This window comes from Acinonyx jubatus, chromosome A2 (assembly GCF_027475565.1).
Source record: "Acinonyx jubatus isolate Ajub_Pintada_27869175 chromosome A2, VMU_Ajub_asm_v1.0, whole genome shotgun sequence".
NCBI lineage: Eukaryota > Metazoa > Chordata > Mammalia > Carnivora > Felidae > Acinonyx > Acinonyx jubatus.
In genome coordinates this window covers 27,064,451-27,092,346 of record NC_069383.1, presented here as the reverse complement: position 1 = coordinate 27,092,346, position 27,896 = coordinate 27,064,451, and the positions used below count along the sequence as shown (strand labels likewise).

The 27,896-nt window shown below is 34.3% G+C and overlaps 1 protein-coding gene across 4 annotated transcripts in view; it reads right to left on the bottom strand.

Annotated features, from left to right (window-relative positions):
- Nucleotides 1-27,896, bottom strand: part of POT1 (protection of telomeres 1) — a 78,582-nt gene that overhangs the window by 28,143 nt on the left and 22,543 nt on the right. For all 4 annotated transcript variants that reach the window (XM_015067295.3, XM_015067296.3, XM_015067297.3 and 1 more), the window contains 6 exons: nucleotides 26,427-26,540; nucleotides 25,621-25,668; nucleotides 22,916-23,030; nucleotides 8,499-8,629; nucleotides 5,307-5,597; nucleotides 745-900 (listed from right to left, as the gene is read on the bottom strand). In XM_015067295.3, coding sequence (XP_014922781.1) covers nucleotides 745-900; nucleotides 5,307-5,597; nucleotides 8,499-8,629; nucleotides 22,916-23,030; nucleotides 25,621-25,668; nucleotides 26,427-26,540 — 855 coding nt within the window. The remainder of the gene's footprint in view (nucleotides 1-744; nucleotides 901-5,306; nucleotides 5,598-8,498; nucleotides 8,630-22,915; nucleotides 23,031-25,620; nucleotides 25,669-26,426; nucleotides 26,541-27,896) is intronic.

Sequence of the window (27,896 nt, the reverse complement as noted above, 5' to 3'; positions counted from 1 at the left end):
TAGCCGTGAAATCTTGGGCTTAACAGCTGACTCCTCAGTTTTCTCATATGTAAAACGGGAATGGTGGCAATACTGACTACACAGGATAGTGCTAAATACATCTGAAGTGTTTAACAAATGTTGCTATTATCACTGTTGTTATAATGATGCCATATGTTGCTAGAAAAGATACTTCCAAATAAAAGACACAATATAATGAAGAAAAATATTTCCTAAAATATTAATAATCAAGTGCCACATCTCAACAGTGAGCTTTTACCTAAAAAAAACCAGTAACTCAAAAGCAGTGAGCAAATTCTAAGAAACTATACAGTATAAACACACACAATTTATGACATATATTAGAGGTGGATCAACAATTTCTTAAACTAATGAGTAGAAAGTTGTAGGCTAAATTTTCAAAACGCAATTTATAAAGCTTAAATGTTTAACTTTACAAATATTTTATACAACCATATACCAGAACATTTTTCCTTACTACTTTTATGGTAAAGTTGTATACAGTCTTAAAATATCCAGGAAATGTTCTTTAATTTTTAAAAGTTATTCAAGCCATTATAATTTAATGAAATCTTCTAATATTTTCCTTTTTCTAATAATTTATTTTAAATACATTTTACAAATAAAAATTAAAGAAAAATAAATTTGGAGTTAATTTCTAGACCTCAAATATCATCTATAAATGTGATTTACCCCCACATTTATAAAAACACAAAAGAGAAAACATTTGCTACTCAACATCACCTTCAGAAATTTTGCCACTTGAACATGATTATCATAGACTAAAATGTCTATTGTTAGATTCTGTAGCTGATGGATGTGACTTAAATCTCCTTCAAGTGCAAGGTCTTGTATCAAGACTCTCCAAGATGGGAATGGGGTCCTGGTGCCATCCCATACCTGCCATAACAGGGTAAAGCAAACTTTAATGATCTTTCTGAGCAACAGTGGAGACTTTAAAAAGAACATTATTTTCCGGTAATATAACTTACAAGTATTAAATGTATTCCCCCAAATATCTGCTAAACTTTAAAAATGGTGTATATTCTGGTTGTAAAAGGACTACATAGATATAGGTCATGTAGAAACTATAAAGAAAAAAATTCACACTACCTGGAAAAAAGTGCTAACACATTGTTGAATTTCTTTATCTTTTTTTCTTCTGTGTATTTATAATATGTGTCTTTTTCTGCTTTTAACTGGCATTATATTCTGCTTTGCATTTCTTAGTTTACTGTTGAGCAATTTATCAGCTAATATAAATATTTTTCTAAAATATGATCATCAATTGCTTCTTTCATTTTATGCTGTGGATATACAAAAATTTATTAAACTGATCCCTGTACTGGTGATTTGCTATTTTAAATAATTTAAAATACACCTTTATGACTACATCTGCTCATTTTCTTAAGTATAAATCCCTAACTTTCAGGAAGGTATTCTAACCTTTGCTTATTTTTTCACTTTGTTTTCATTTGGAAGAGGCTTTTAAAAGTACAGATAGGAACGTTCTGTTCAAGTTAGAGGTTATGAACACGAATGAAAATCGCGGGTGCTGGAAAAGGAAAAGACATCTTGGATTGCTACGTATGCTACATTAAGACGAGGATGGGAACATGGGCACAGGAGGAGTATGTGCTACCCTATCCTTAGGGTGTGAGCTAGCCTGTGCTGTGCTAGGCTTTGAAGAGATGGCTGTGCTCTGTTATAAAAGGGTATGACAAAAGACATCTGGCACGAGATAAGAATGCCCTTGCATGTGAGAAATTTGGCTGGACAAGAGAAACAGGCTCTCTGAACAGAATACACTCATTTCAGCTGTCTGCCAGCGTGAGCTTACAGAGGAAGTACTGAATAACGTTGGTGACTATTCCAAGTTTCCAATAAACAATCACTGAGTTTGGGTCACTCACCGTTCCCTAAATTATTCAAAGAACCAGGATACACACTCTGGGAGCAGATACAGTGTATGTCATGAACTTTTTTCTCCACCTGGAATGTGTTCTTTCATACTGTTTTTGTGACTTTAAAATAGCTTTACAGATGAATCTCCCAGCCTTTTGGGGGAGGGGCTGAGAGAGTAGAGTGTAGCTACATTGTTTTTATGCTTCAGTTCTAATCACCTAGAAGTCTTTTTTTTTTTAATGTTTTCCGGAACTTTTGTAATTTTGTATCAAAACTTAATCTGTTAGGAATTTGTATCTTATGTACAGATCTGATTCTTTTCTAAATAGATAACAATCACCATTTAGCAATCTGTCTTCATCAATTTGAAATGTTATGTTATTATCATGTATGTCTTGTATGTACAGTGTAAGAGGTTCCTAATCTTTTGATTAACTAGTCTCACAATAATATCAATTACTATAATTTCATAATATGCTTTAATATCAGATATCTGAGTTTTTCTTGTTTTATTCTTGACCATTTAATGTTTCTAATAAATTTTAGAATTAGTCAATTTAGAAAATTTGGTTTTAATTAAAATAGCATTTTATTCTTTAAGAAAGAATAAAAAAATATTTGAATATGCTCAATGAAGTTTTGTAGTTTTCTTCACAGAATATCAGGGATTTCTTCCATGAATTGGCTTGTTTCACAGCTGTTGTGACTTTGAAAGAACTTTTGTTCACGTATATGTTCTATTTATTACTGATAGGTACCAAAGCTACATTTTACTAATATTTAAACCAGTTATCTCACTGAATAATTTTATTAATCCAAATAGCCTTTCAGTTCATTGTTTGGGTTTTACATCTTGTGACTAATGACCTTCTCTTTTTCTTTCTTTTAAAAGAGTTATAGCTCTGGGGCGCCTGGGTGGCTCAGTAGGTTGAGCGTCCGACTTCGGCTCAGGTCATGATCTCACGGTCCGTGAGTTCGAGCCCCGCGTCGGGCTCTGTGCTGACAGCTCAGAACCTGGAGCCTGTTTCAGATTCTGTGTCTCCCTCTCTCTCTGCCCCTCCCCCGCTCATGCTCTGTGTCTCTCTCTCTCTCTCTCTGTCAAAAATAAATAAACATAAAAAAAAATTTTAAAGAGTTATAGCTCTCATTTTTTCTCTTAGTGAATTTCTTAAGATTTCCTGAAAAACATTAGGTAACAGAAAATAGTGGGTATTTTTGTCTTGTTCCTGGCATTACTGACTCCAAAATTTGAACACTAAACATTTTGTTTGATTACAAGAGAAGTTTTTTATCAAGTTAAGGAGGCATACTTCTAATTCTAAACATTTGACATAATTTGTTATACATTTTCACAAATGTATTGAACATTCACCAAGAGGAATGTAATTTTCCTTAAGTTATCCTAAAATTAATTCCTTAAATTTCTGATTTCTAAAATAAACCATGGATTGCAGTGTATTACTGTTTGAATACATTATTGGTGTAACATGTCTACTGGTATGATTAAAATGAACTAGTATCATAGTTACTAATAAAGGAATCAATATTGGTATCATATCCATGTTCAGGCTGGATATGAGACCAGATGCCCAAACACTGGAAATAATTATGTTGTTGCATTCCATGCTTTCCACAACTCACTTGGAATAATGTCTGGCTCCTTTTGTGCTTAAAACATAATTTAAAAAGTTATTTCTGCTGTGTGATAGGAAAATCAATCTCAGAAAAACAAATCACTCAAAATTCAATTTTCCAGAGGTAATGAGTAAAATATTGCTATATATTCTTCCTAATATATTTTTACCATGCATATAATACATTTTAGTACATAAAACTGCATTAATCTCTAAATAGAATATTATAAATATCTATCTTAGTAGCTATACATCTACAATGTCATTTTATTGTAACAGAGTATTCCATAATACGGAAACACTTCACACAATTAATTCTCTATTGTTAGTATGAGTTTTCTAATTTTTGTTAGTGCAATATAAGAATACTCTTAAATTCATTTTTCCACATTTACGAAGTAAATTTAGAAAATTTACAAAAATAAATTTACAAAAATAAAATTGTTGAGTCAAAGAATATACACAGACTTCTGAGATTTAAAGTGTCTTCAAGAAAGTCGTACATTCACTTCCGAATGCTGTGTTTTAAAATAACATCTACATAAAAGCTGTTTTCACTTATCTGAAAAGGCTATCTATAAAAATGGAATGCAGGCATATGTTTTGTTGCTTTAGAATGAACGTACATTCTGCCATGTCAGCTAAAAGGTGGCAGATTTTATCTCAGAATTTAAGAATTTTCTACACAGCAGTGAAAAGATGGAGTATATTCTGCACAGCATATTATATGCCATTGGAAGTATTCAGTGCCTGTCAAATGTTCAACTGTTAAGGATGTCACTTTGGGCATCCAAAGTGTGATCAGTATGACTGGCTGACCTATGATTTCTTCTAACTTTGGATGATTTTACTTTGCTTTAACTTCAGATGTCATACTTGACTTACCTACCTTTTTTACAGCATGTAATTACTTTTCTCAAAGTATTTCACATGTATATATGTGTGCTATTTTCAACTTTAAAAACTTCATATTTCATTCAATAACTTTTATCTTCACCAACTCCTCAATAAGGGCAAGGTATAAATGATAATAATGCTAAAACCCAATACTTGTCCAAGTGCCACGGTACAGTTTCTTGTCCTGTTGTTTCAGAGTCAGAAGCTAAAGAAATAACCATAGGCGCGGAGCTGAAGCAGTGTTTGTTTAAATGCATTCTGACTAGGGTGGGTAGGTGAGGTTAATATTGGACAACTGTCTTTTTCAGAAGCTATTCATGAGTAAATTGGGGCAGGTGTAAAGAAAGATTAGATAGGTCTTACTTTACTTTTAAAAATCCTTCTGATTTAAAAACAAAACATAACAAGAACAAAAATAAACACCTCAAAACCATCTGTGATCTACCCATGAGGCACGCAGTGAAATGACATGGGAAGAGAAGCCAACATCAATGAGCCAAGAAAATAAATGAGAAGCAAGGCTACCTTGACAGGGAAGCAGAAATATGCATACGTAAAATTGTAACTGAAATATAACAGTAGAAAACAACTCCATATTTTATTAATATTAAAATAAGAAATATATAAATAAACCATCAACTATATTTAAACTATTGACAATACTATTTTTCTCTGGATGCATAAAAAAAGAGAAGTTCAAGAGTAGAGCTGCATGAATATCTATGCTCATCAAAAATGGTAAGTTAGATTTAAAGTTCTTAATATAATACAATAGTGGGCATACTTATTCCTTCAGAATGCTGAGCTATAAGCTCTTTATAAATATGTAGGTGGTGCTAACTTATAATTTCAAGTATTTAAAATACCTACCTTTAGAAGAAATGATGCTCCATCCACTTCGGCTTTGCCCAAGAGCTGACAAGTCAGGTCAAAATACTGCAGGGGTTGAACATCACACAATTTTACTAATGTTGAAGAAGGTGAAATATGAGTAGATGCCCAAACACGTAAAGCTTCTACCATTCTGTGGTCCTCTGCGGTGAAGTTAAAATACTTGCTTGAAGTACGAGGTATGATAGGAGCTCCCAAAGTTCCCTCAAATGTCAAAGAGGCAAAGCCAGAGCTGGTGATACCCTGAGTCTCCTTTTTATATACTTGGATCTAAGAAAGTCGGGCAAAGTAGAAAACAGAATAGCTTACTGATGCAGAACCCGAAAAGTAAGATACTTGAGGGATTATAAAATCTTGCCAGCACAGTTAATAAAGAATATAAGCAATTAATATATTTCATTTAGTTAGCATATGAAATTATAAAATCAACCAGGCTATATCAAGATCCACTGTGTAACATTTATTTCTATTTTTTAAAGGTCTAGGTGGTCAACTCCTTGATCCTATCAAGCTTGCACTTTCACAATTGTTACTTTTCTTATTAAGGTATAATTTACAAAAGGAAAAAGGGTAGTGACAATTACTTATGAATGTTACGAGGAAAACTAGAACACTTAAAATACAGGACTTCAAAGTGAACAAAACGCAAGAGGCTAAGGTTTCATCAGTCTGACTGAGAGGCAAGACAGTGACAAAGACTTTGGCTTTCACGTTCTGAGGCTCTGCTATTACATGCATATGCATTTATGATGCTTACATCTTCTTCATGAAGCAATCGTTTTGTCTTTATGAAATGCCCCCCCCTTTTAATCTGTAATATTCTGATATTAATATAGTGATTTCATTTTCCTTTTGCTTACTGTTTGCTTGGTTTATCTTTTCTACAGTTTTGCAACTTGCCTGTGTCTTCATTTTGTGTAGGGAGTGGTGTTTGTTCTTGCTTTTTTATTTGGTCTATTTTTTTTTTTCCTTGCAAAAGGAATGTTTAGTCCATTTACATAAAATTACTGATACGGTTATATTTAAGTCTACTGTCTTGTTTTCCTTTTGTATCCCCCCCTTTTTGCTCTTTAAAAATTTTGTTCTTCTACTGTTCTTTTCCCATCTTATTTTGACCTTATTAGTGTTCTGTTTACTTCCTCTGAGTTATGAATGAATCTTTACCGCAAAGTCTATTTGGAATCAGTATTGTTCTACTTCATAATGACTAGTTTCCAGGTCACATTTCCACTTGCCCATATCCTGTTTTACACTTTCTACTGAAAGTATTATTGAAAGTATTATCTGAAGATAATAACTTTTCAGTGGTATAATTACTTTTAAGTATCCTTTGTGCTATCATTCGTATTTTTCTACTATTTTATAAACTCCATCTTCCAATATTATTATTATTTTTTAAATAGCCATTTATCTTTTAGTGAAATTTTGGGAAGAAATACAAAACATTATCTTTCACCATTTTCTTTTTTTAGTTTTGGTCATTTCCTAACCATCAAAAGTTTCTGGCTGGTAGCATGCTTTTCTGTCCTGAATAACCATCCTTTAGCGTTTACTTGTACTGAAGATACACTGGCTGGGGATTCTCACATTTTTGAAAAATATTTTCTTTGGATACAAAATTCCAGGGGAACACATTTTCTAACACCACTTTTATCATTGCTTTGTTCTTCGGGCGCCATCATTTCAGATAAGAAATCAAAGATGGCTGGTATTGTTTCTTATGTGGAATGTGTTATTTCTCTGCCAGCTCATTTCAAGATTTTTTAAATCTTTTTCAATGATTTCACAGTGACTTGTTTAGATGTGCTTTTTCTCTGAGGTGCCAGCATGGAGTGCACCAAGTTTCTAACATCTGTAAGTCAATGTTTTCCATCTACATTCTGATGCATTCACACGACGGAATACCACTTACCGATGAAAGTGAACAAAGTAAAATTATATGCAGTAACATGGTTGAATCACACAGGCATAAGCCAGACATTAAAAACAAAACAAAACCTAAAGTCTATTCTCTTTATATAAAGAGCAAACAGAGATGAAACTAATGTATGTTGTTTGAAGTTATGAGAGTATTTATTCCTGGATGGGGTATGAAGGAAGTTTCCGAGTGCTAGTTACAGACTATACTTATATTGTGAACTGAGAGATGTACAGTCTACTTCAGTTAAACAACAGCAAGAATAATAACTAAAAACATTAGGAGGGAAGAGTGCACTCTCGGAATACAAATACTATAGGAAACAACAGTATGTGAGAAATGGTAACACTACGATGATAATATTTCTACTTCTCTTTTAACATTACAAAAATATTCTCTACTACTCTTCTATTCTCAGGAAAAGGGCCTTAAGAGATCAAGATAGCTAATTCTTACTGAAACTAAGAATAGAACACACCCAGAATATTGTGCTCACTTCATGAGCATCTCACTGACCATGAGGGACACAGAATAACTGAAGCATGAGAAGAAAAAAGACAATCAAGATAATGAAAGAGTTGCATGGAAATCTTCATGTAACAAGAGGAAAAGATGAAAGGACAAAACTACTTAAAACCTACGGACTGAAAATATTACAGTACTGAATTTTTTAAAAAATCAGATAGTATTTAATAGCTGTACTTTCACAATAAAGGTGGGGTTTTTTTACCTTTACTTGTTTAACTGCTTAGCATAATTTTGTAAGAACTGAAATATGTTCATGTTTTAATACATTTTTCATAAAGATCAACTTACTTTAATTTTATACTCACATCTCAATGCTTTCACTGTACTTGAATTAACACAATCTCCCAATCTTTGTGTAAGTTTTTAATAAAAAAGTAAAACAAAACAAAACCCCAGCGGCCTAGGGCTTTTTTTTTTTAAACCCAACTCTACCTGGAAAACCTTTAAACCATCAATCTATCTTTAGAACTGAGAAGAGGAAATGCAACTAGTCTTAATCATGGCAACTAACACATTTCTGTGGAAGGAAGGCACACAGTTTGTCCAAATGAGATTTCTTAATATTCATTATTTGAAGTCTAGTATTATTTACATTTCTTCTTACCTCTTGAAATGGCTGATGCCATGTTCCACCACAGCAACCACATAATTAGTGCTAACTAGTACTAATGAAAAATACAGAGCCCTCTTCAAATACATATGAGTTTGGACAGTATGAATTTTACCTTCAGCCTGTGAAAGCGAACAATATCTCCATTTTTATAAATTATTGGTAGGGCTTCGTAACTTCCACTGAAGAGCAGGCAAGTTAACTTTACATTTGTCTGGTCCACAATTGTTACAACTGAGCAATAATCTGGAAAACATAAAAATATTTTACCTTTTGGTATTTCAAAGAATTTGACAAAATAAGAATATGGGTGAATTCAAAACACCAAACAAATTTTTATCCCTCCTTTTAATTAAGCCTTCTGAGAACAGGATCAAAACATAGGGACATTTTCTTGGCTCTCAAAATGCACTGCCAAATTATTTTGCAACAGTATTCCACAAAAATTTTAGAAAATTTAGTAAAACAAAAATAAAAATCCTAATTAATATAAATTCTCTGGAGGGGTATGACTTTTATATTATTTCAAAGTTTAGAAATCATGAAACATTCAAATAACATAACTTATAAAATAATAAAAGTTAGGGTGAAAACAAAAGACTAGAAGGTATTTGAAGTAAATGTGATGGAAAATCAATATTCTCCATGGAAATCCTATGAAAACTGATTATAAAACCCAGAATTTCACAGTGACTATGTAATTCAAGTGAACAAACAACTCCTAGAAAATTATAGTAACAAAAACAAACTCAAAAGAAAAAAATGAGGATTTGCCAGTTCCTTACAGAAGATTACACGTTAGAACAAGAAACTGGCAAAAAAAAAAAAAACCAAAGAAACCACTAATAATACTTGGGTTGCTATGAAAATGAAAACTTCAAATACTGGTGGTAGTAAAAACTGTAACAGATGCTACTCTGAGATATGCATGTTTCAGAAAGTTGCACACTGAGGAAATGTGTTGACTTTAGCCCTTCCCAGTACCCTAGTAATTACAGTACTGGGATAGAAAAGAATAAACCCAGAACGTGAAGGAAGAGAAGAGAGAAGGAGTGACAGAGCAGGGGAGAAGGTAGCAACATGTTACAGGAAGATGGGAAAACAAATGGTTAGGGATAAAATAAACAGGGAGGCTGAAATCCAGAAGACAGTATAAAGTGGCTGGAATAAAGATAGAAGCCACCGGGATTAAGGGTGGGAGTGAAAAGTAGAGCCAAATCAAGGTTAATTAAAAGTTTACATACAGAACTGTTTCAGTAACCACTTGTCCTGACCTCTATAGCCCAGGAAAATGATTTCAGGTAGGGAGGCACTGTATTTAAACCTAGCACTTCCAGGAACACAGGCTGCTTTCCAAGGACATTTTTCACTGATTAACCAGAGGGTGCTAAGTCTTCCAACCTGGGTGTTATCACCCAGAATAAATCCTTCCATGTTATCACTTTAGGGGGCCTACAGCCTGATGGGCAGCCCTCTTTTCACCCACCCTAGAATGACACTGTCAATCAACATGCCCTATGCAAGTACTATTCGTCTCTATCAGATTTCCCATTCAAGGAGGAGATCAACTGGAAAAGCAATCTTGAAAAAGAACAATCTAAGACTGCATCATAATCTCAGATTTCAAGATAGACTACAAAGCTGTAGTAATCAAAACTGTATGGAAAAACAAAGTACTTATACACAAAGCAAACAAGATGAATGTTTATAACCTAAAACAAGCCATACCTACATTTTAAAATGTAAAGCCAGGAAACAATTATGGTAAAATAAATATCTGGCAAAAATAAAAAGGAGGGAAGGAAGGAAGGAAGGAAGGAAAGAAGGAAGGTAGGAAGGCAGGCAGGAAGGAGGGAAGACAGACTAATGGGCCAAGGGAGGCAGAGGGAGAGAAAGAAGGGAGGGGCAGGGAATAGAAATGGGAGGGGAAAAGGAGGAGAGGAGGAAGAGAGAGTTAAGGAAGGAGGGAGAAAAAGAAACCTGATTCTGTGAAGAGGGGGAAATAATTCAGAGAACATTAAAAAAAAAGAAAACTTAAAATCAGGAGTGCTGGCTGGTTGTTAAGTGTCCCACTCTTGATTTTGGCTCAGATTATGGCCTCACAGTTCCTGAGATGCAGCCTGGCCTTGGGCTCTGGGCTCTGGGCCTCACAGCTCAGAGGCTGCTTGGGACTCTCTCTCCGCCCTCTCTCTCTCTCTCTGCCCCTCCACTGTTCATACTCTCTCTCTCTCTCAAAATAAACATTTTAAAAATAAATAAAATCAAAACCTTGATAAGCATCTTCAAAGAGCAAAAATTATTACGTCTTCATTTCTTGATACACCAGCAGGATCCACTGGGCCCAAACTTATATTCAGAATTTCCTTTCTTAGTACCTCTACTCATGAGGAGTGTTGTTTCACCGTTTGTTTTTTTTTTTTTTCTTAGCAGTCTTACAAAAAAAATCAAAGACCAATTTTACTTATTTTTAATAGAATATAAACATTCTTGTTTGCAATTATCATATGGCCCTATTGTACCCTTTTATAAATCTAAGATGTATTAGGAGACCTTAGCTATATTTCTATATGTTGAAATATTTTGCTATTTCATTACTCTAGTAATTAGTTCATTATTCCTACCTATGCTATAAAATATTAAATTGATTTTTTAAATGGAAAAATGAGGGCCCTGCTTAGAAGACAGACACAAGAGTGAAATGAAGCATCCCCAATGCATTGCACTGCTCAAGTATTGTAACACTTTTCAAGGAGACAAAGTTCAGAGACACCATCTGGAGTTTCTTCTTCTTTATATAAATGCTGTTAAGAATTAAGAACTGAGGGGCACCTGGGTGGCTCAGTCGGTTAAGCGGCCGACTTCGGCTCAGGTCATGATCTCACGGTCCGTGGGTTCGAGCCCTGCGTCGGGCTCTGTGCTGACAGCTCAGAGCCTGGAGCCTGTTTCAGATTCTGTGTCTCCCTCTCTCTGACGCTCCCCAGTTCATGCTCTGTCTCTCTCTGTCTCAAAAATAAATAAATGTTAAAAAAAAAAAATTTAAAAAAGAATTAAGAACTGAACAGTTAAGTGTCCGACCTCTTTTCAGGTCTGATCTCACTGTGAGTTTGAGCCCCACATGGGGCTCTGTGCTGACAGCTCAGAGCCTGGAGCCTATTTCAGACTCAGTGTCTCCCTCTCTCTCTGACCCTCCCCCACTTACTGAGAAATTTTTGCCAATAGTCACCGGGAAGGAAATTGACAGAGCCAGTCCCTTCACCATGATTAGATGAATCAAAAGCTAAACGCAAAGACAGGAGCACTTTAGATCTCACTGGTAACAATGAATGTACTTAGAATAAAACACAAATGCTCTGAAGGTTTTAAATTTCATAAAATTCCATGACAGACAAAACATAGGGCAAAGAAATTACAAGTCCATCAAAATCCGACTCAGGTATGCACCATCAAACTTGACTTTTTTTTTTTTTTCCCATTTTTTCTTGACAGCTTCTGCAAAATCACACATGGCAGATTCATATGTAATAGAATCATGAATCTATTAATAGAATGAGCAATCTCACACATCATATTTGTATTGGAGAACTATTTACTACTTATATTCATAATGTGATTGTAAGTTGTAGTAATCCTACAACATTCTTCTTGCTTTAATGCTTCAAAACGAGCCACATGTAAACTGGGGCTACAAAGCAAAAACAAAACTGCACATTTAGCAGGCGTAAGTAATAATAGCTGAATTTAAACGTTAGCTAAGATGAACTGACATAGTACCAGCCTTGCAGCACATACACAATATTGAGGGATAAATGAAAAAAACAAAATATTAATTTCAAAAAGCCTTAATCTAAACCTCAAAATATTGGAACCTGTCTCATTGTTTTACTTTTCCTAAGAAAATGTCAGCTTTCTAAAAAATGACTTGGTGGGCTACAAAGGACTCCACTCTGAGTCCTGAGAAACACTGCATAGGCGCATCGTCTATAGGGTCTAGCTTTTGCAGTGCCTTCCTGCAAATTAGAAAAAAGCCTCCCCCTTTCTCAAAAAGAAATACTACACAACCTGAAGAGCTTTCCAGAGGAATTTTACTGAGCCCATGAGAGAAGCAGTCTTCACTGCACCTACACGTGCATCTGCATTCCAGTCTTTTCACATAAACCCGAAGAGGAACAGATATGCCACTTGCAATGTACACATTCCTTCTCCAGGCCTTTCCTCCCAGGCTCCCTAGAAATCAGGTTCAGAGTGAGGGAGGTTAGGGTGTCAGGTTTAGAGCTGGAGTGGGAATGGAGGCCGAGAGAGAGAAAACCTCAGGGGATGCCCAAAGAGCATCGCAACAGGTGTGTGTCTGCCAGGTGTGTAGGTGTTGCTCAGAGTTCTGAGTCCATAAATGAAATGGGGCCACATGCTGGTACAGATTTATGCAGAAGAGTGCTCCCCAGCTGCATCAGGACTTGACTGGGGGGCCTGAAATCTCCACACCCGCATGTTTTCATGTAAGTGGTTCCATGTGGATGAAAGTGGCATCTCCTCAAACGGAGCACACTGTGCACCACATATCTGAGCTATCATATGCTAAGTGCCTGTTCCTTACTCTTCTCTTTTTCAAGTTTGTTTATTTTGAGAGAGAGAGAGAGAGAGAGAGAGAGAGAGAGAGAGAGAGAGAAAGAGAGAGAGAGACATGGAGAGAATCCCAAGCAGGCTCCGTGTTGCCAGTGCTGAGCCGGATGCGGGGCTCAATCTCAAAGAAGCTCACGAATGGTGAGATCAAAAGTCGGACACTTAATCGACTGAGCCACCCAGGTGTCCCCCTTACTCTTTCTCTTGGCTTATATATTTTCTTTTTAAAGTATCATCTGTGACTTTTAGCAAGTTTAAGCCAAACAGACCCACCATGTGTTCATATTTTATTTTTTCTTACTTTTTGAGAGAGAGCATACACACCCATGCACGTGCAGGGGAGGGGCAAGGGGAGAGGGAGAGAAAATCTTAAACAGGCTCCACACCCTACACGGACCACAATGCGGGGCTCAATCCCAGGACCTTGAGACAATGACCTGAGCTGAAATCCAGATCTGGACACTTAACCAACCGAGCCACCCAAGCACACCCCTTTAATAAAATGTTATTAACAAAGAAAGAAAACAAAAATTCACATTCAAGAAAACAAAAGACATTTTTAAAAAAATCTGTCCAATAATTTTCTCTCAATTGCAATAAAAACAACAATCTAAATGAAATATTAAATAGCTTTCAAAAGGTTCTTTCAAATAGCACTTGATTTATGACATGACTAGAAACCAAGCTACCCATTTTAACAAATACTAACGAGGCAAACTGCTAAATGTTTTATTTTCCTGCTTCAAAGTGTCTTACCAAATAATCCATCAAAAATGATTGTATAATAAAAGTACTTATTTTCCCCATGCCTCATTTTTGGCTCATTCTCAAATGAAGGAAAAATAACTTGTGAAATTACAACTTACAACTTCATATTTTAATAATAAAGCTACAAAGCCAAAAGATAATTGTTTTCTTGATAGCTAACACCAGCAGGAAAGATAGGAAGAGTAGAAAGAACTTTAATAAATCAGTATTCTTACCTTACCTACATAGTACATTTAGGTGCTAATATAAAAATAAATACAAATTCCTTAAAATGTTTTAAAATAATAAAATATATATTTAAACTTTTGAGAAAGTCTTGACTTTAATGCTTTAGCAAGACTTCATATGTAAACTGTTGACTAAGTATTTACTTTAACTCTAACTTCACGTAACCTGATATAAATCTGGAGAAGATAACAAATGATAAACTAGGTCCTATATTCTGCAATCTTGAGTAACTCACCTAATTTCATCAATATGATTAAGTGTAAACTGCCTTGAAGTTTTATAATAAGAGGAAGCTGGTAGTTTATCTAATCAAAGAAGCATACATGCATAAATTACACAATCCACAAAAAAAATTCCTCCATGAAAGTTATTTCATCTCCTTTTACCAATTACAGTACTATTTATAAACCAATATTTCAGTAAGTTTCTATTTCTATAAAAGTTTATTACTGAAAACCCAACTAAAAATTATAAAAGGCAAATCGCTAAATCAACACAATATTATATGCTACAATCTTACTTGTTTTACAAGTTTATCTGTTTTACTATACAAAATATAATAGCACTCCCTTAATTATGCTGGTGTGAAGTTACATTAATTTTCCCTCATGTTTTAATCATATTGGTAAAGATAAGGAAAGACAGGAGAGAAAGCATAAACATTATGTTAGAGATACACATGCTTGTATGAGTACACATACAGATTAAATACGAATTAGGTAGGTAGGTATGTAAGCTGATAGTCTGTGAGTTCCTAAGTGTCATTCTGGAATTACATCTGGAGGAGTTTTACATTTTACCCCACATATTGAGAAACCACAGTAAATGGTATACCTAGGTGTAAGGATTTATACTAAGACTAGCAATGGCCTCTATCTTCACAGCATTTGTATTTAAAATAAGAAAGGCACAACAATAATTTTTAAAATAACTATCAAAGTGTATTAATATTCAGCAATAAAAATACATGCTACGACTGACTACACATTTTGATACATGCTACAGCATGAATGAACCTCAAAATCATTATGTTAAGTGAAAGAAGCCAGAAGCAAAGACCACATGTTATATGAGTCTATGTATATGAAGTGTCCAGAAAGGTAGTACAGAGAAAGAAAGCATATTAGTATGAATATTGTAGAGGTAAGCAACATACTCCTGCAAGTCTTAAAAAATACTAAAATGATAAATGAAGAAACCAAAAACTAAGATTAACAAGAAGACTGTATTATTATATGAAAACTTAGAATGGAGATAAAGAATCTTACCAACCCAAACATCTCCAAAAAGTTCACGTGGAGATTGTAGCAAATACTCTGCCTAATGATTAAAAATTGGACAGCCGAACAGGCCTCCTCTTAATTAAGGAGAACCATCACAGAGTCACATATTGGGAGAAGAAAATTTACCTGGAGTTCTGTTAGGCGTTGCTCCTCAGACCTCTATATACAAGTACACATATTATATGTGACTCACACATCACATTATTTAATACATGATTTTGAAACAACATGAAAGTTACCAGGAAAAAGTCAGACCATTACACACCACATACAAAACAAAATTCCGGGTAATATATGCAATATATCTGTTTTTAAAAATATTAAAGAATTTTAAGGGGCTGGGTGGCTCAGTCGGTTGAGCGTCCACGAATCTTGATTTTAGCTCAGGTCACTGTTCAGGGAATCAAGCCCCATGTTGGGCTCCATGCTCTCAGCGCAGAGCCTGCCTGGGATTCATTCTCTCTCTCTCTCTCTCTCTCTCTCTCTCTCTCTCTCTCTCTCTCCCTCCCTCCCTCCCTCTCCTGCTTGTGCACATGCTCTCTCTAAGTAAACTTTAATAAAAAAAACTAAAGAATTTTAAGAAAATACAGACTAATATTTTTCGAATCTTACAATGAATAAGCCTTTCCAAACAAAATCATGACTCCAGAAGTATGTTAAAACATTTGTGTTTTGAAAACTATCAGCACCAGAACTAAAAAGCTGGAAAAAGCATCTAACACTTAGGACAAAAAAGAGATTAATACCACTAATATATGAGAAGCTTCCAGAAATTGCTGACAAAAGACAACCAAACTGAAAACGAAAATATATTTTGATTATGTTAATCAATGAGGGTAAAGTGGAAGAAAAGTAGTACACTGAAAAAGATCTTGAAAATGCAGATAGAAATCAAAGCAATTTATAACTTGAAAGTAATATCTGTGACTTAAATATTACTAGAATCCACTTGACCTGATAAGTAATGTAGCAAAGCATTCCACTGATGGCCACTTAAAACATTTTATTTGTAATAATTCTGAATACATAATCTTTCAAAAACCTACTGCCAACTGTATTATAGTTTTATCATAAAAATAAAGTTGCTCATTACATACATAAAACAATCAGTTTTACCACATACAGAAAGTTAAATACAAAAAAATACTTTTTAAATTTTGATCTAGAATATAAACAAAGTGTATAAAACAGAAGTATTATAAGTCTTTAATAATGATCCCTGAAAAAGACTGCTACAAGAGCATAAAATTATGCATCAACATACTGCAGATGTTCCAGCTCTTAAAATTATTATTTATTTAACTTCTTCAGCAGTTAGATTTTGAAATTGAAAGTTCACATTTTCATTATAAAAGTCTGACAACTTTTATTGCTATTCCAACACCTGCAATGCTGGCCTCTTCTTCCTCATCCATCAAAATCCAATTTATCCTCAAAAGTTCAGCTTAAATGCCGTATCTCTTAGTAGCCTTTCCCCTGTTGGCATTAATCTCTCCATTCTTGCTCCCAAAGCATTTTGTTTGTTTCTTTAGTTACAGCATACAACTGTGCCTTAGCGAATTGATTCAATTCAGGTCTTCCTCATCTCCCTCAGGAAAAACTCTCTGAGACTCTATCATTTTACCACTATGGACAACAACCAACTCCAGTACAAGGCTACACAGGGCTGGCAAAGAAATTTTTTAGTTGAATGAATAAAAGAATGTAACTTAAGTTTTAAGAAAGAATGAAGAAACAGTACTGATTTTTATGATCAATTAAAGCAATTCAAATCATAAACTAATGAAACATAAGGATAATTCTCTAAATAAGCAGGCTAATAATTTGTTTGAGGAAAAGGTCATAAAAGATAGAGTCAGTTCTAGGATATATATAGAAAGCTAGATAGAGGCCTCAAGCTTCATCATAGTCATTCCTGAATATAAGCAAGCAGGCAATACAAAGGTTCAGTGACCTCTTTCTCCACCTTCACTGTCTGAGTGGAAACCTACTTCTTACTGGCATGGACAAAACAGCTGGAAATAGTTTTGAAGAGAGGTGTAGCTCAACTTTCCAAATTGTTAAAGAGGTTAAGTGATGACTAACCATGCCCTAGATGCCTTCCTGATCCCGAAAGTAGGATAGCCAAACACTTGAGAAGAGTCTTACCTCACTCAACTTGATGTTATTTTTTAGTTCTTAGGAAATGTAAAACCCCACGCCTGCCCAATCCACAACCTCCAGCCTTTATAATAGGTAAATCCATTATTCAACTTTAACATATAAACTCAAAAGCATGGTGTGTTTTACAATGAAGATTCTATCTTACACCTCCAACAATAAAGTAGATGAATAAAAGTGGAATTTCATAAATTAAGGAAAGACTAAAAACAAAGTGAAATCATAAATAATTATAATCATTGTACTGTAATTATTATCTGTCTTAAACATTCCTCAAGGGTAGAATCAATGACTTACATATGTTTGAATTTTCCATGTCTAATATGATACACAGCATATAGAAAGTACTTAAAGTTTACTGAATAAGGGAACAGATGAGTGAACCAAAAAGCTATTTATTTTAAAAGCCATACATTAAACCAAAAACGTACGCTGTGGTCTTGATATCAGCTGAATATTCAAATAACATATGAACGTAACACAGATAAGGAGCTTGCAATCTGGGGTTCAAAGAACGGGGGCGTGAACTTCCACATGGCATGTTTAAGTCTTTAGGCATGCATGTGCATTTTTGTAGGACAAGCTCTATAGCGGTCTTCGTTTGCACAAGGGTGCAGGACAGCAAAAGGGTTAAAACTCCCAAAGATGCATTATAAATTTAAAAACAAAAGGGGAGGGGTGCCTGGGTGGCTCAATCAGTTGAGCATCCAACTCTTGATTTCGGCTCAGATCATGATCTCACAGTTCATGAGTTTGAGCCCCGCGCAGAGCCTGCTTGAGATTCTCTTTCTCCCTCACTCTCTCCCCCTCCCCTGCTTGCACGTGCCCTCTCTCTCTCTCTCTCAAAATAAACAAACATTAAAAACAGTAAAAAAATAAAATAAAAAATATAATTCAACATACATGTAATTTTAAATTGTACTACATGCTTTAATCTCTCTTTGATGAATCAGCAGTGTTCTGGATATTATGTAACACCAATGAGTTATTATTCAATAATTAAATTATTTTTTAACCATTTTAATGTAAAATATGAAGGAGTTTAACGCTTTAAAAAAATTAAAAGACACTAACTACGTAATCATTTAACTGCAACAATTATCACTCCCACGAAACAAAAACATTCAAACGATAATGCTACTTGATATAACTGTATACGTGGCGAGTCATTCATTCCTATAAGTGAAAATATTTTTACCCAGCCACGACTAGCATTCTAGCATTAGCTGGGATGTTTTACAGGAAAAGAGAAACTCCCAGGGCCCTATGTCCTAGCACTCTATCACAAGAACTAAAAGAAGCAAAATAGATTAGGGGCTCTCAGAAGTGCAATGTTTTGGATACTCCTCTAAGAAATCGGATTCTATACTCAGTTATTGGCTAAAACAGGTATCCTTTCATAAGATAATGAACAGCAAATGAAAGGTCTGCTTCTGGAAACACTGTAACATTGAGGTTAATCAAACTGCTTTCCAAAAATGGAGGATTTTGATGGGAGGCAGGGTATGAAAAACAAGTAAGTTAGGGACATAAAGCATTCTTGAAGTAATAGGCTAGGGAGCCACAGGCAATGTGCCACATTATGTGGCACAAAAAGGCGGAGAGCTGCAGGGTCCCAAAATTTGAAAAAGAAAAAGACAAAAAAGGAGAGGTGGACAGCAAAAACATGATATAAGTATTTTGGTTATCCTCTCCCTTCCTCTGGACTCAAATACTAGAAAAGTAAGCACAAACAGGGTTCCCTTTACTTCTCCCATTTGCTCACAGAGCAAGCAGACATTATGTTATCAATAACAAGCAAGCATGAGTCCCATACTATTAAGCCTCCAAGTGTTTTATGGCCTGCATACATTTATAATATTTAGCAAGAACAGACAATGAGAACAGAGTAAATGTGTCTCACGTTTAAAAACAGCTGTACGCTATTTCTTAAAATCTGAGACAAAGCTAAAATTAAACTTCTTCATCAGTGTTACCTAAAAAAATATAATCAATGTTATCTGTTTAAGGCAAAAAAACGTACATACCTGTCTAGCCAGCTCTCTAAAGCAAAAGGAAATGTGAGGCTTTCAAAGATAACTGCTATAAAATTTCAAATTCCTAAGAAGGCAGCAATGACCTTGTCTGCCTACACAAACGAGGACATATTACATACCTCTGATGAGTCATTAGTAAAATCAATTCCGATGATACAAAGATCTTTTAATATAGATATTGTTTCCATAATCTTTCAGAAATTCTCAGTTTTCATGATGAATGTGATCATAATTGAAGAAGAATGTAAGTATCTATTGTCCTTTTAGCAACAGGACTGACAGACTTCAGCAAGAATAAAAAGCTACAACTTGTTCAAGACTGAATATAAAGCTTGGGAAATGAAGTGTTTGCTACCAAAAAGAAGACAGCTGCGTGCTACAGGTCGTATGTAATCATTATTACTATGGAGAGGAAGTTTTAAGTCAAGAAGTACAAACGCTAGAGTGCATCAAATGGCCTGTATGGCACTAAATTTAACATTTTTAAAAGAAATTTTAATGAAAACTCTAGCAAACGATATATAACAGAATAAACTTCTTTCCATTTACCTAAATTTGAGTTACATAAAGGTAATTTTCCTCCACAGAACTAGTTATGTACATCTGGATGTAGTATTTAAGATTGCAGCCCCATATTTGCAAAATAAAGTTGCTCTACATAATATAAAAAAGGTGCAGCTGTGGATTGTTCAGGGACATCTCAGTGGTAATACTAATGAAGTTGATCTTTTCCTCAACACAAAAAGTGCTATTTCGTCTGACTCCCTTTCTTGCAGTATGTTGAAGGATGAGTTCTATCAACAGAAATAAAAAGTGTAACTAAAGTTATATAAGATAGGTCATTTAAAACTTTACCATCTTGCTAGTAGTAAAGACATTATCAATATACTTTAAAATATACTTTAGTTTCAATATGTTGTGATAAAATTGATGAATTCATTTTAATTTAGTATCTCAGAAGAAACAGAGAAACATATTATCATTGTAATAACAAATGGTTTATTACTACTCATGACTTTTTTATTTAGGGACTGGATCCAACTAAACATATCTGATAGAGATATAAAATACATATGAATATATAATAAATATAGCTCCCCAAGGCTTTCATTATATACATATGACTTAACAACACTGTCAGAAAAAAACATGATTATGCTGTCTAATAACTTAAAATTAATAGTCATCAATGTTATAAAAACAGCTATCATTTTGTTCTACATTATCATTTGCTATTTTAGAATATATTTGCTGATTAGCAAAAACTTTCAGTGACAAGAATTAGCAACATTATCAAGTGCAAAAAGTTTTAAAATTATACCTTCTATCAAGTCAGGTGGACCTTTATTTGCAGTAATATAGCTTATTCCTGAATTCAGCAGGCTAATTAGAGGCCACCAGAAAACACCCGCAATTGGAAGAGGATCATAGTCATCGCACCTTTATAAGCGAATTCCCAGAATGGGCATATATTAAGATTCAGGGGGGAACAAAACCCGAAGATGAGAAAAAAATCACCAAGGTGGAAGTATGCAAGTCTATGTTGAACAGTATGATGGCGCGGGAACACAGACTTTGGGAGAAAGTAAAGTCAAATGAAAATATTTAAGAAATAAATACTTAATAACTTCTCGCTCCAACCTTAATGTTTAATATTTCCCTTTCTGCTAAAACAGAAATCATCAGTTTTCTTTTTTTTTTTAATGTTTATTTATTTTTGAGAGAGAGAGAGAGAGAGAAAGAACGAACACGAGCAGGGGAGGGGCAGAGAGACACAGAATCCAAAGCAGGCTCCAGGCCCTGAGCTGTCAGCACAGAGCCTGATGTGGGGCTCGAACCCATGAACCATGAGATCACGGCCTGAGGTGAAGTCGGACGCTTAACCGACTGAGCCACCCAGGTGCCCCATCATCAGTTTCCAATAAAACATCCCTCTTCAGACTTACGTACCACTGATTTCAAACTTCTCTAGATTTAACAGTCTTCACGCAGTCGTTTCCACACAAAGTCTTCACAGTCTACATTAACAAAATACTCTGACCACATGAAAATAAGATGTTTCTCCCATCTCCCCACGAAAGAGTACACTTCAAGTTCACTCCACAATAATAAAATGTACATATGTGTATTTAATAAAATAGTTTGTAAATATGAACTCAACGAGAACATCTTTGTGTCTCTAAGCATGAGCCACAGGGGCGGGCATGCAGCAGATAAAGACAGGATTTCATCAACAACACCATTTTGCATTTCTAACATCTCTAAAATACGACTACATCTTACAGTGGACAGTGAAGCATAACTCAACTAGCAGAGCTTTCTGAATGATACATAAATAATGATGCCTTTTACAAATGTTGTTTCAGATTAAATGGATTAATGACTGTTAAATTTAGTCAAATTGAATTAAACCAAGGTAAAGGTGTAATGGTGTGTTCACCATATTAACTCTCAGAAAACTGAAATCCATGTTTTTTTATTCTTTTCTATGTAATTCTGTTTAAAAGTTTGTATTACTATACAGAATTAATTAGCTTATTCCTCAATTATCTTTTTTTTTTTAACCTTAATTATCTTCAAAAACCACCAAAGTACTATGTCTTTGGGGTGTTTAATTTTTTTTTTTACATTTAAAGTAATTATTGATCGGAAAGGTCTTATTACTGCCATTTTGGTAACTGTTCTCTGTCTTGTAGCACTTTTGTCCTCCTTTGTATTTCATTGATTTTTTTGTGTGTAGTGATATACTCTGATTCCTTTCTCATTTCCTTTTGCAGGTATTTTCTTTGTGATGACCATGGAGTTTACATAAGACATCTTACAGTTACAACAACCTATCTTAAGCTGATAATACCACATACAAAAACTATACTTCTACTCCTTCTCACATACACTTTATGCTGTAATTTGTATCTTTTTATATTGTGTATTCATTAAAGTGTTTACAGGCAGTTATTTTTTTATACTTTTGTCTTTTTTAAATTCTATAACCAGAATTAGAAGTGATTTATATACCAGGGGTACATATTAAAATATTCTACATTTGTTTATATAGTTACCTTTCCTAGCCTATTTTATACTTTCATATGCTGTCATGTTGCAGGTTAGCATCTTTTTTTTTTTTTTAAGTTTTATTTATTTAAGTAATCTTCCATACCCCACGTGGGGCTCAAACTCACAACCCCAAGATCAAGAGCCACATGCTCTTCTAACTGAGCCAGTCAGACGCCCCTTAGCATCCTTTTCTTAACTTAGTCTTCGGAATCTTAAGACCATACTTATTTTATAAAACAGCCAAGCCAAAACATATGCATCCATGTTGTGTGGCAATTATAAATCAGAACTGAGCTTCTAAGACTTAGGGTACTGAAGGAGCTATGTTTCTGAAACCAATAAAGTAGTTCCAGTCCATTAAAATCTTCGCTAATTTTAATACCTACCAGTTCCTTTGCTTAGATATGGAGGCTTAAAGAACTTGACAACACCATAGACATTGACGATTGTACCACCCTTAAGTTGATTCAGGGGTGTATATATATAATGTGTTGTTGGAACCTAAGAAAGAGAAGACAGTAAATATATAGAGTGTTTAGAATGATGTTTTGATTAAAATTTTAAATTAACAAATCCATCTAATTGCATTTTTTTTCCTTTTAAGTGTCTAAAAAGAGGCTATAGCCTGAAAAAAAGGATATACACAGTTTATAAAGGTTACTATATAAACCACCCAGTTTTTCTTAGAAAGAACTTTGATTATAAATAATGCAATTTGTATACAATTCTAAGAAATGCAGTTTAAGAGATTTGGGTTCTGGATTTTAATCTTAAGTAATAACAAAACTTGTGATATATATTTCTTTTTCCTTTTCCTATACACTATAAAGATTTTACTTAGGCCTAAATAAAGCCAGGTTTTCATTATAAATGGTATAAAGACATTAAAAATGGTAATAACAGAGGGGCACCTGGGTGGCTCAGTCAGTTAAGCCTACGACCCTCGGTTTGGGCTCAGGTCATGATCTCACCGTTTTGTGAGTTCAAGCCCATCCGGCTCTGTGCCGGCAGCATGGAGCCTGCCAGGGATTCCTTCTCTCCCTATCTCTCTGCCCCTCCTCCACTCACACTGTCTCTGTCTCTCTCAAAATAAATAAAAAAATTTTTTAATGGTAATAATAGAAACAAAAATTTTCTTTAATAATTGCACAGAAGTTTAGAAAGAAAAGGGAAACTGATTTATAAGGACATGTCTGCGTATTAGTAAAATAATCCTTAAAAGCAGTCAGACATCTAGTCCCATCACCCATCCATCCTATCCACAACTGGAAATAAGGTTATCTACCACACTACTGAGTTAAACTTTTAAAAATCAAATCAAAACAAGTTAATTGACTTTTTCAAGGAAACTGATATCTCAGTTCAACACAAGAAAAGGCAGCGCTTAGAAATCTCATCAAACCTTGATAGAGAAAAAGGTGTAGCCCATCAATGATGAAAGAAAAATAACGATCAGCATACGGGACAGAAAAGAGAAGATATGTGCTCAGCTGACAAAATAACTAGACCCAAGATATTATCTTCAAAAGTTATCTCCCTAACGTATAGATGAATGGGGTAGGCCAGCACAGCTCAATGACATCAACCATTCCGGCCATCCCTGTAATGTGCTTGTTAATTCATGGACAACAAACAACTTCTTGATTATAATTTGACTTTCCATGTAAAGAAGCCAGTATATTGTGTACAGCATCTAAGTTATATTCGAAGAGTTCAGAATACCTGGGCTCTCTGAAAAAGCATTTTTGCCAATTTCAGAGGCTCTTTTGTTTACTTCTTCCTTATATACAGGCTCATGGATGTATCAAATATTTGAAGCTAAGCAATCTAAAACAATTTTCACAAATACTAATACCTGGGGCTAATTCATGCTTTTAAAAAAGTATATCGACCCTTTAATTGGTTACCGTTTCCCTAAATAACAAATTTAAATTATTCTACCATATAGTATTATTCAGAATATAAAATCTATACCCCATAATCATTGTTAACTAAAACAAAGTCCCTGAACTCTGTCCATTAGAAACAAAAGGTTTAAGAACACAGGTAGAAGGTAAACTTTACATTAAACTTCATCAATATATTACCTTTTATCCAGTCTCACTCAGCTACATGTACCTTACATATAAAAATGGGAACTTTCCTACAGCTATAACAACATTTTATAAAATACTAAAAAAATAAAAATAAAAAATGTATCACAAGTATAATAAAATCCTTAAAATTAGGGGCCCCTGGGTGGCTCAGTCAGTTAAGTGTCTGACTTCAGCTTAGGTCAGGATCTCATGGTTTGTGGGTCTGAGCTCCGTGTCAGGCTCTGTGCTGAAAGCTCAGAGCCTGGAGCCTGCTTTGGATTCTGTGTCTCCTCCTCTCTCTGCCCCTCCCCTGCTTGTGCTCTACCTCTCTCTCTCAAAAATAAATAAACGTTAAAGAAAAAACTTTTTAAATAAAAAAAATTTAAATTAAATTATTTGTCAAATCGCAACTTGGCACCTGATAATCTGCTTATAAATATAGCTGATGATGAAACAAAAGAATTTGCCTGAGGTTTGAAAGTAGTACTAATCTAATAAAAAATATACAATAAATAAATAAATAAATAAATAAATGGATGGATGGATGGGGGCACCTGGGTGGCCCAATAAGTTGAGCGTCCAACTCAGTTTGCTCAGGTCATGGGATCAAGCCCCACATTGGGCTCTGTGCTAAGATAAATTCTCTCTCTCTCTCTCAATCTCTCTCAGGGTGTGGGAGGGGGGGGGAGTATTTATCCCATTATCTTCACACAATAAAACTTCTTTTCCATTTTAATTTTCTTGTATATGTCGCTTATACAAAATATCAGTAGATATTCCAGACAATAGAACAACCAGGTATTAATTACCAGGTAAATACATAACTCAAATTTAACATTATTAGATATCAAAAATGTAGAGATTATGTTTTCCCACTGTATTGATAGTATTTTAAAATCAGACTATAAAATGGATCAAAAAAATACATATATGTATGCATATACATGTGTGCATTTTTATGTGTGTGTGAGTGGGAGATGTGTGCATACTCTATATTAAACTGCATGTCATCTTACCAAAGACATTGATTCTGTAGAAAAATCTCTTACGGATTTAACATAAACCTGAAAACAGAAAGAGGATTTACTTGTATACAAATAACCTCCAATGTGATTGCAGACCTTTAATTGCAATAAAGCTACACACTTAACTGTATAATATTCAAATTCACTAGAATAGCATAAAATTATGTCTTACAAATTAAGACTGACACATGTAAAGTTGTCTAAGCTTAGCTTAAGTCTAATTTATCAATTTGAAATATCACAGGACCACCCCTAGCCTATACAAGGCCTTTCCGGACACCAGAGAAAACAGGCAGACAGTGGCCTGCAGGCACATGGCTTGGCCCAACTCTACTTCTCTGACAGCCTTGACCAAACAGGTAGTCTCTGTGTGTGTGCACACACAATAGAGGCTGTGGGGGGAGGGGTGAAGCAGGAGGGAGAGAATGGGCATCTTCATAAAGAGTAAGATAAATGGAAATCAGTTTTACCTAAAAAGGAGCACTTGATAAATTTAAAGCAAAATCAAGTACACCATCAAGAGTCTGATGGTATAACTGCAAAGAATAATATCAGGTCTAGAGTACCTATGAAGTTTTAAAAATTCCATTAATAAATAATTAACTTTAAAGGATCTTTCTTTTCTACCTGGAGTGATTCTAAACATAAAGCCAATAAAAGAATTTCTATTTTTTAAACTTAAAATATTTAATTAACAAAATTCAGACTAAATTGTTTATCTACAGATTTATAGAAATACTACTCCTATTCTATCACCTGAACTCATGATATGATTAGACTAAAAATTACACACTTACATAAACAGTTGATCTGAAGTCCTCAAATGCTTTCAAAAATAAGCAATGTTTACCGTCTCTGCCTGTAGATGAAGACGCTGACAAGACAGAAAATCCAGCCACTGCAATGGTGTCCTACATAGAAAAAAAATGGTTTTAAATCATCAAAGTATCTGTAATTCTGAATGTCATATAAATTTTTATTTTTATTATTATTTAAAAACAGGAATGATTTCTATAAAATGGAAAACTTTTTATAGGTTAGCCTACACATGTTTAATGTTTTCTGAATATAAGATTGAGACTATCATTTCCTCTGAAAGGGCATCAAAAATGTAGCCATAGACTAGTGCAATGTCCTAATTCATGGACCAGGAAAACACCAACTAAATCACTTGAAAATTGCTATTTAGTGAGAGTTCAAAAATCAATGCTTACCTCAATTTGTATAAGTTTGCACAAATAATGAAGAGACAAGAGATGAACCAAGAGTAATAAGAATGAAATTTAAATGAAACTAAATATCAGAGTTGAGAGACTACATTGAGAAAGACATTTCATTAGTGTAAAAACTCCACACTGTCACAAAGCTAACGTATGTACATATAAATCCAGAATATGAAAATAAATAAGAAATTTCCATTTATATACTAATATGAAAAAAATATTTTCTTTCTACTTAGGTTTATAATGGTAATAAGAAGCCAATTCCCATTTATTCCTGCCTCTCTCATTCTTTAGTTAAACCGCCTTATTTTCTAAATACTGGAACATATACATTCAACATGTTTTATATTTATGCATTATATATATTATTCTACTCTTCTAATTTTAACACCAAAATCTGAAGATACATAAAAACTCCTGGGCTTCAGGCAGCTTCCTTCAATAATCTTAATTTCCACCAAATGGAAGCCTTCTGCATTACTGACTTTTGCTTTGTACATACAAGAAAGGGTCCCGTGTCAATCCAAGGATTCTCTACTTAGACCTATTAAACAAGACTGTGAACACCTTGAAGACAGGGGTCATGTGTTATTCTGCTCTGTATTTATAGAGCTTGGCCCAAAGTAGGCCCTCCATGAACAAATTGAATCAAAGTATAGACCTTACACTGCCTTTCTAAGATCTCTAGCTCTATTCAGATATTTTAAGTCTGAAAATTTCTGCATTTTTTCCATTCTTTACATGAGACTGCAAACATAATTGTCTGTGTTGATAATGCTAAATAAACACAACTCTTCATAGTTAAATGGGAGAAAATTATCCTCACTGAATATTCTTTATGTTTTTACCATGTTTTTAGGCAGTTTTAATGGGAAATAAAATAAGCAGTAAGATTGCTTCTGGAATAAATTACTTTTATAAACTGAAAAATATGCAATGCTTTCAACTTCAGACCAATATATTCTGATTTAAATGAAAACTTACGACTTTAGTCTAAGATTTAAAGTTGTTTAATCAAACTAACACAGGAAGATACACAGAAGT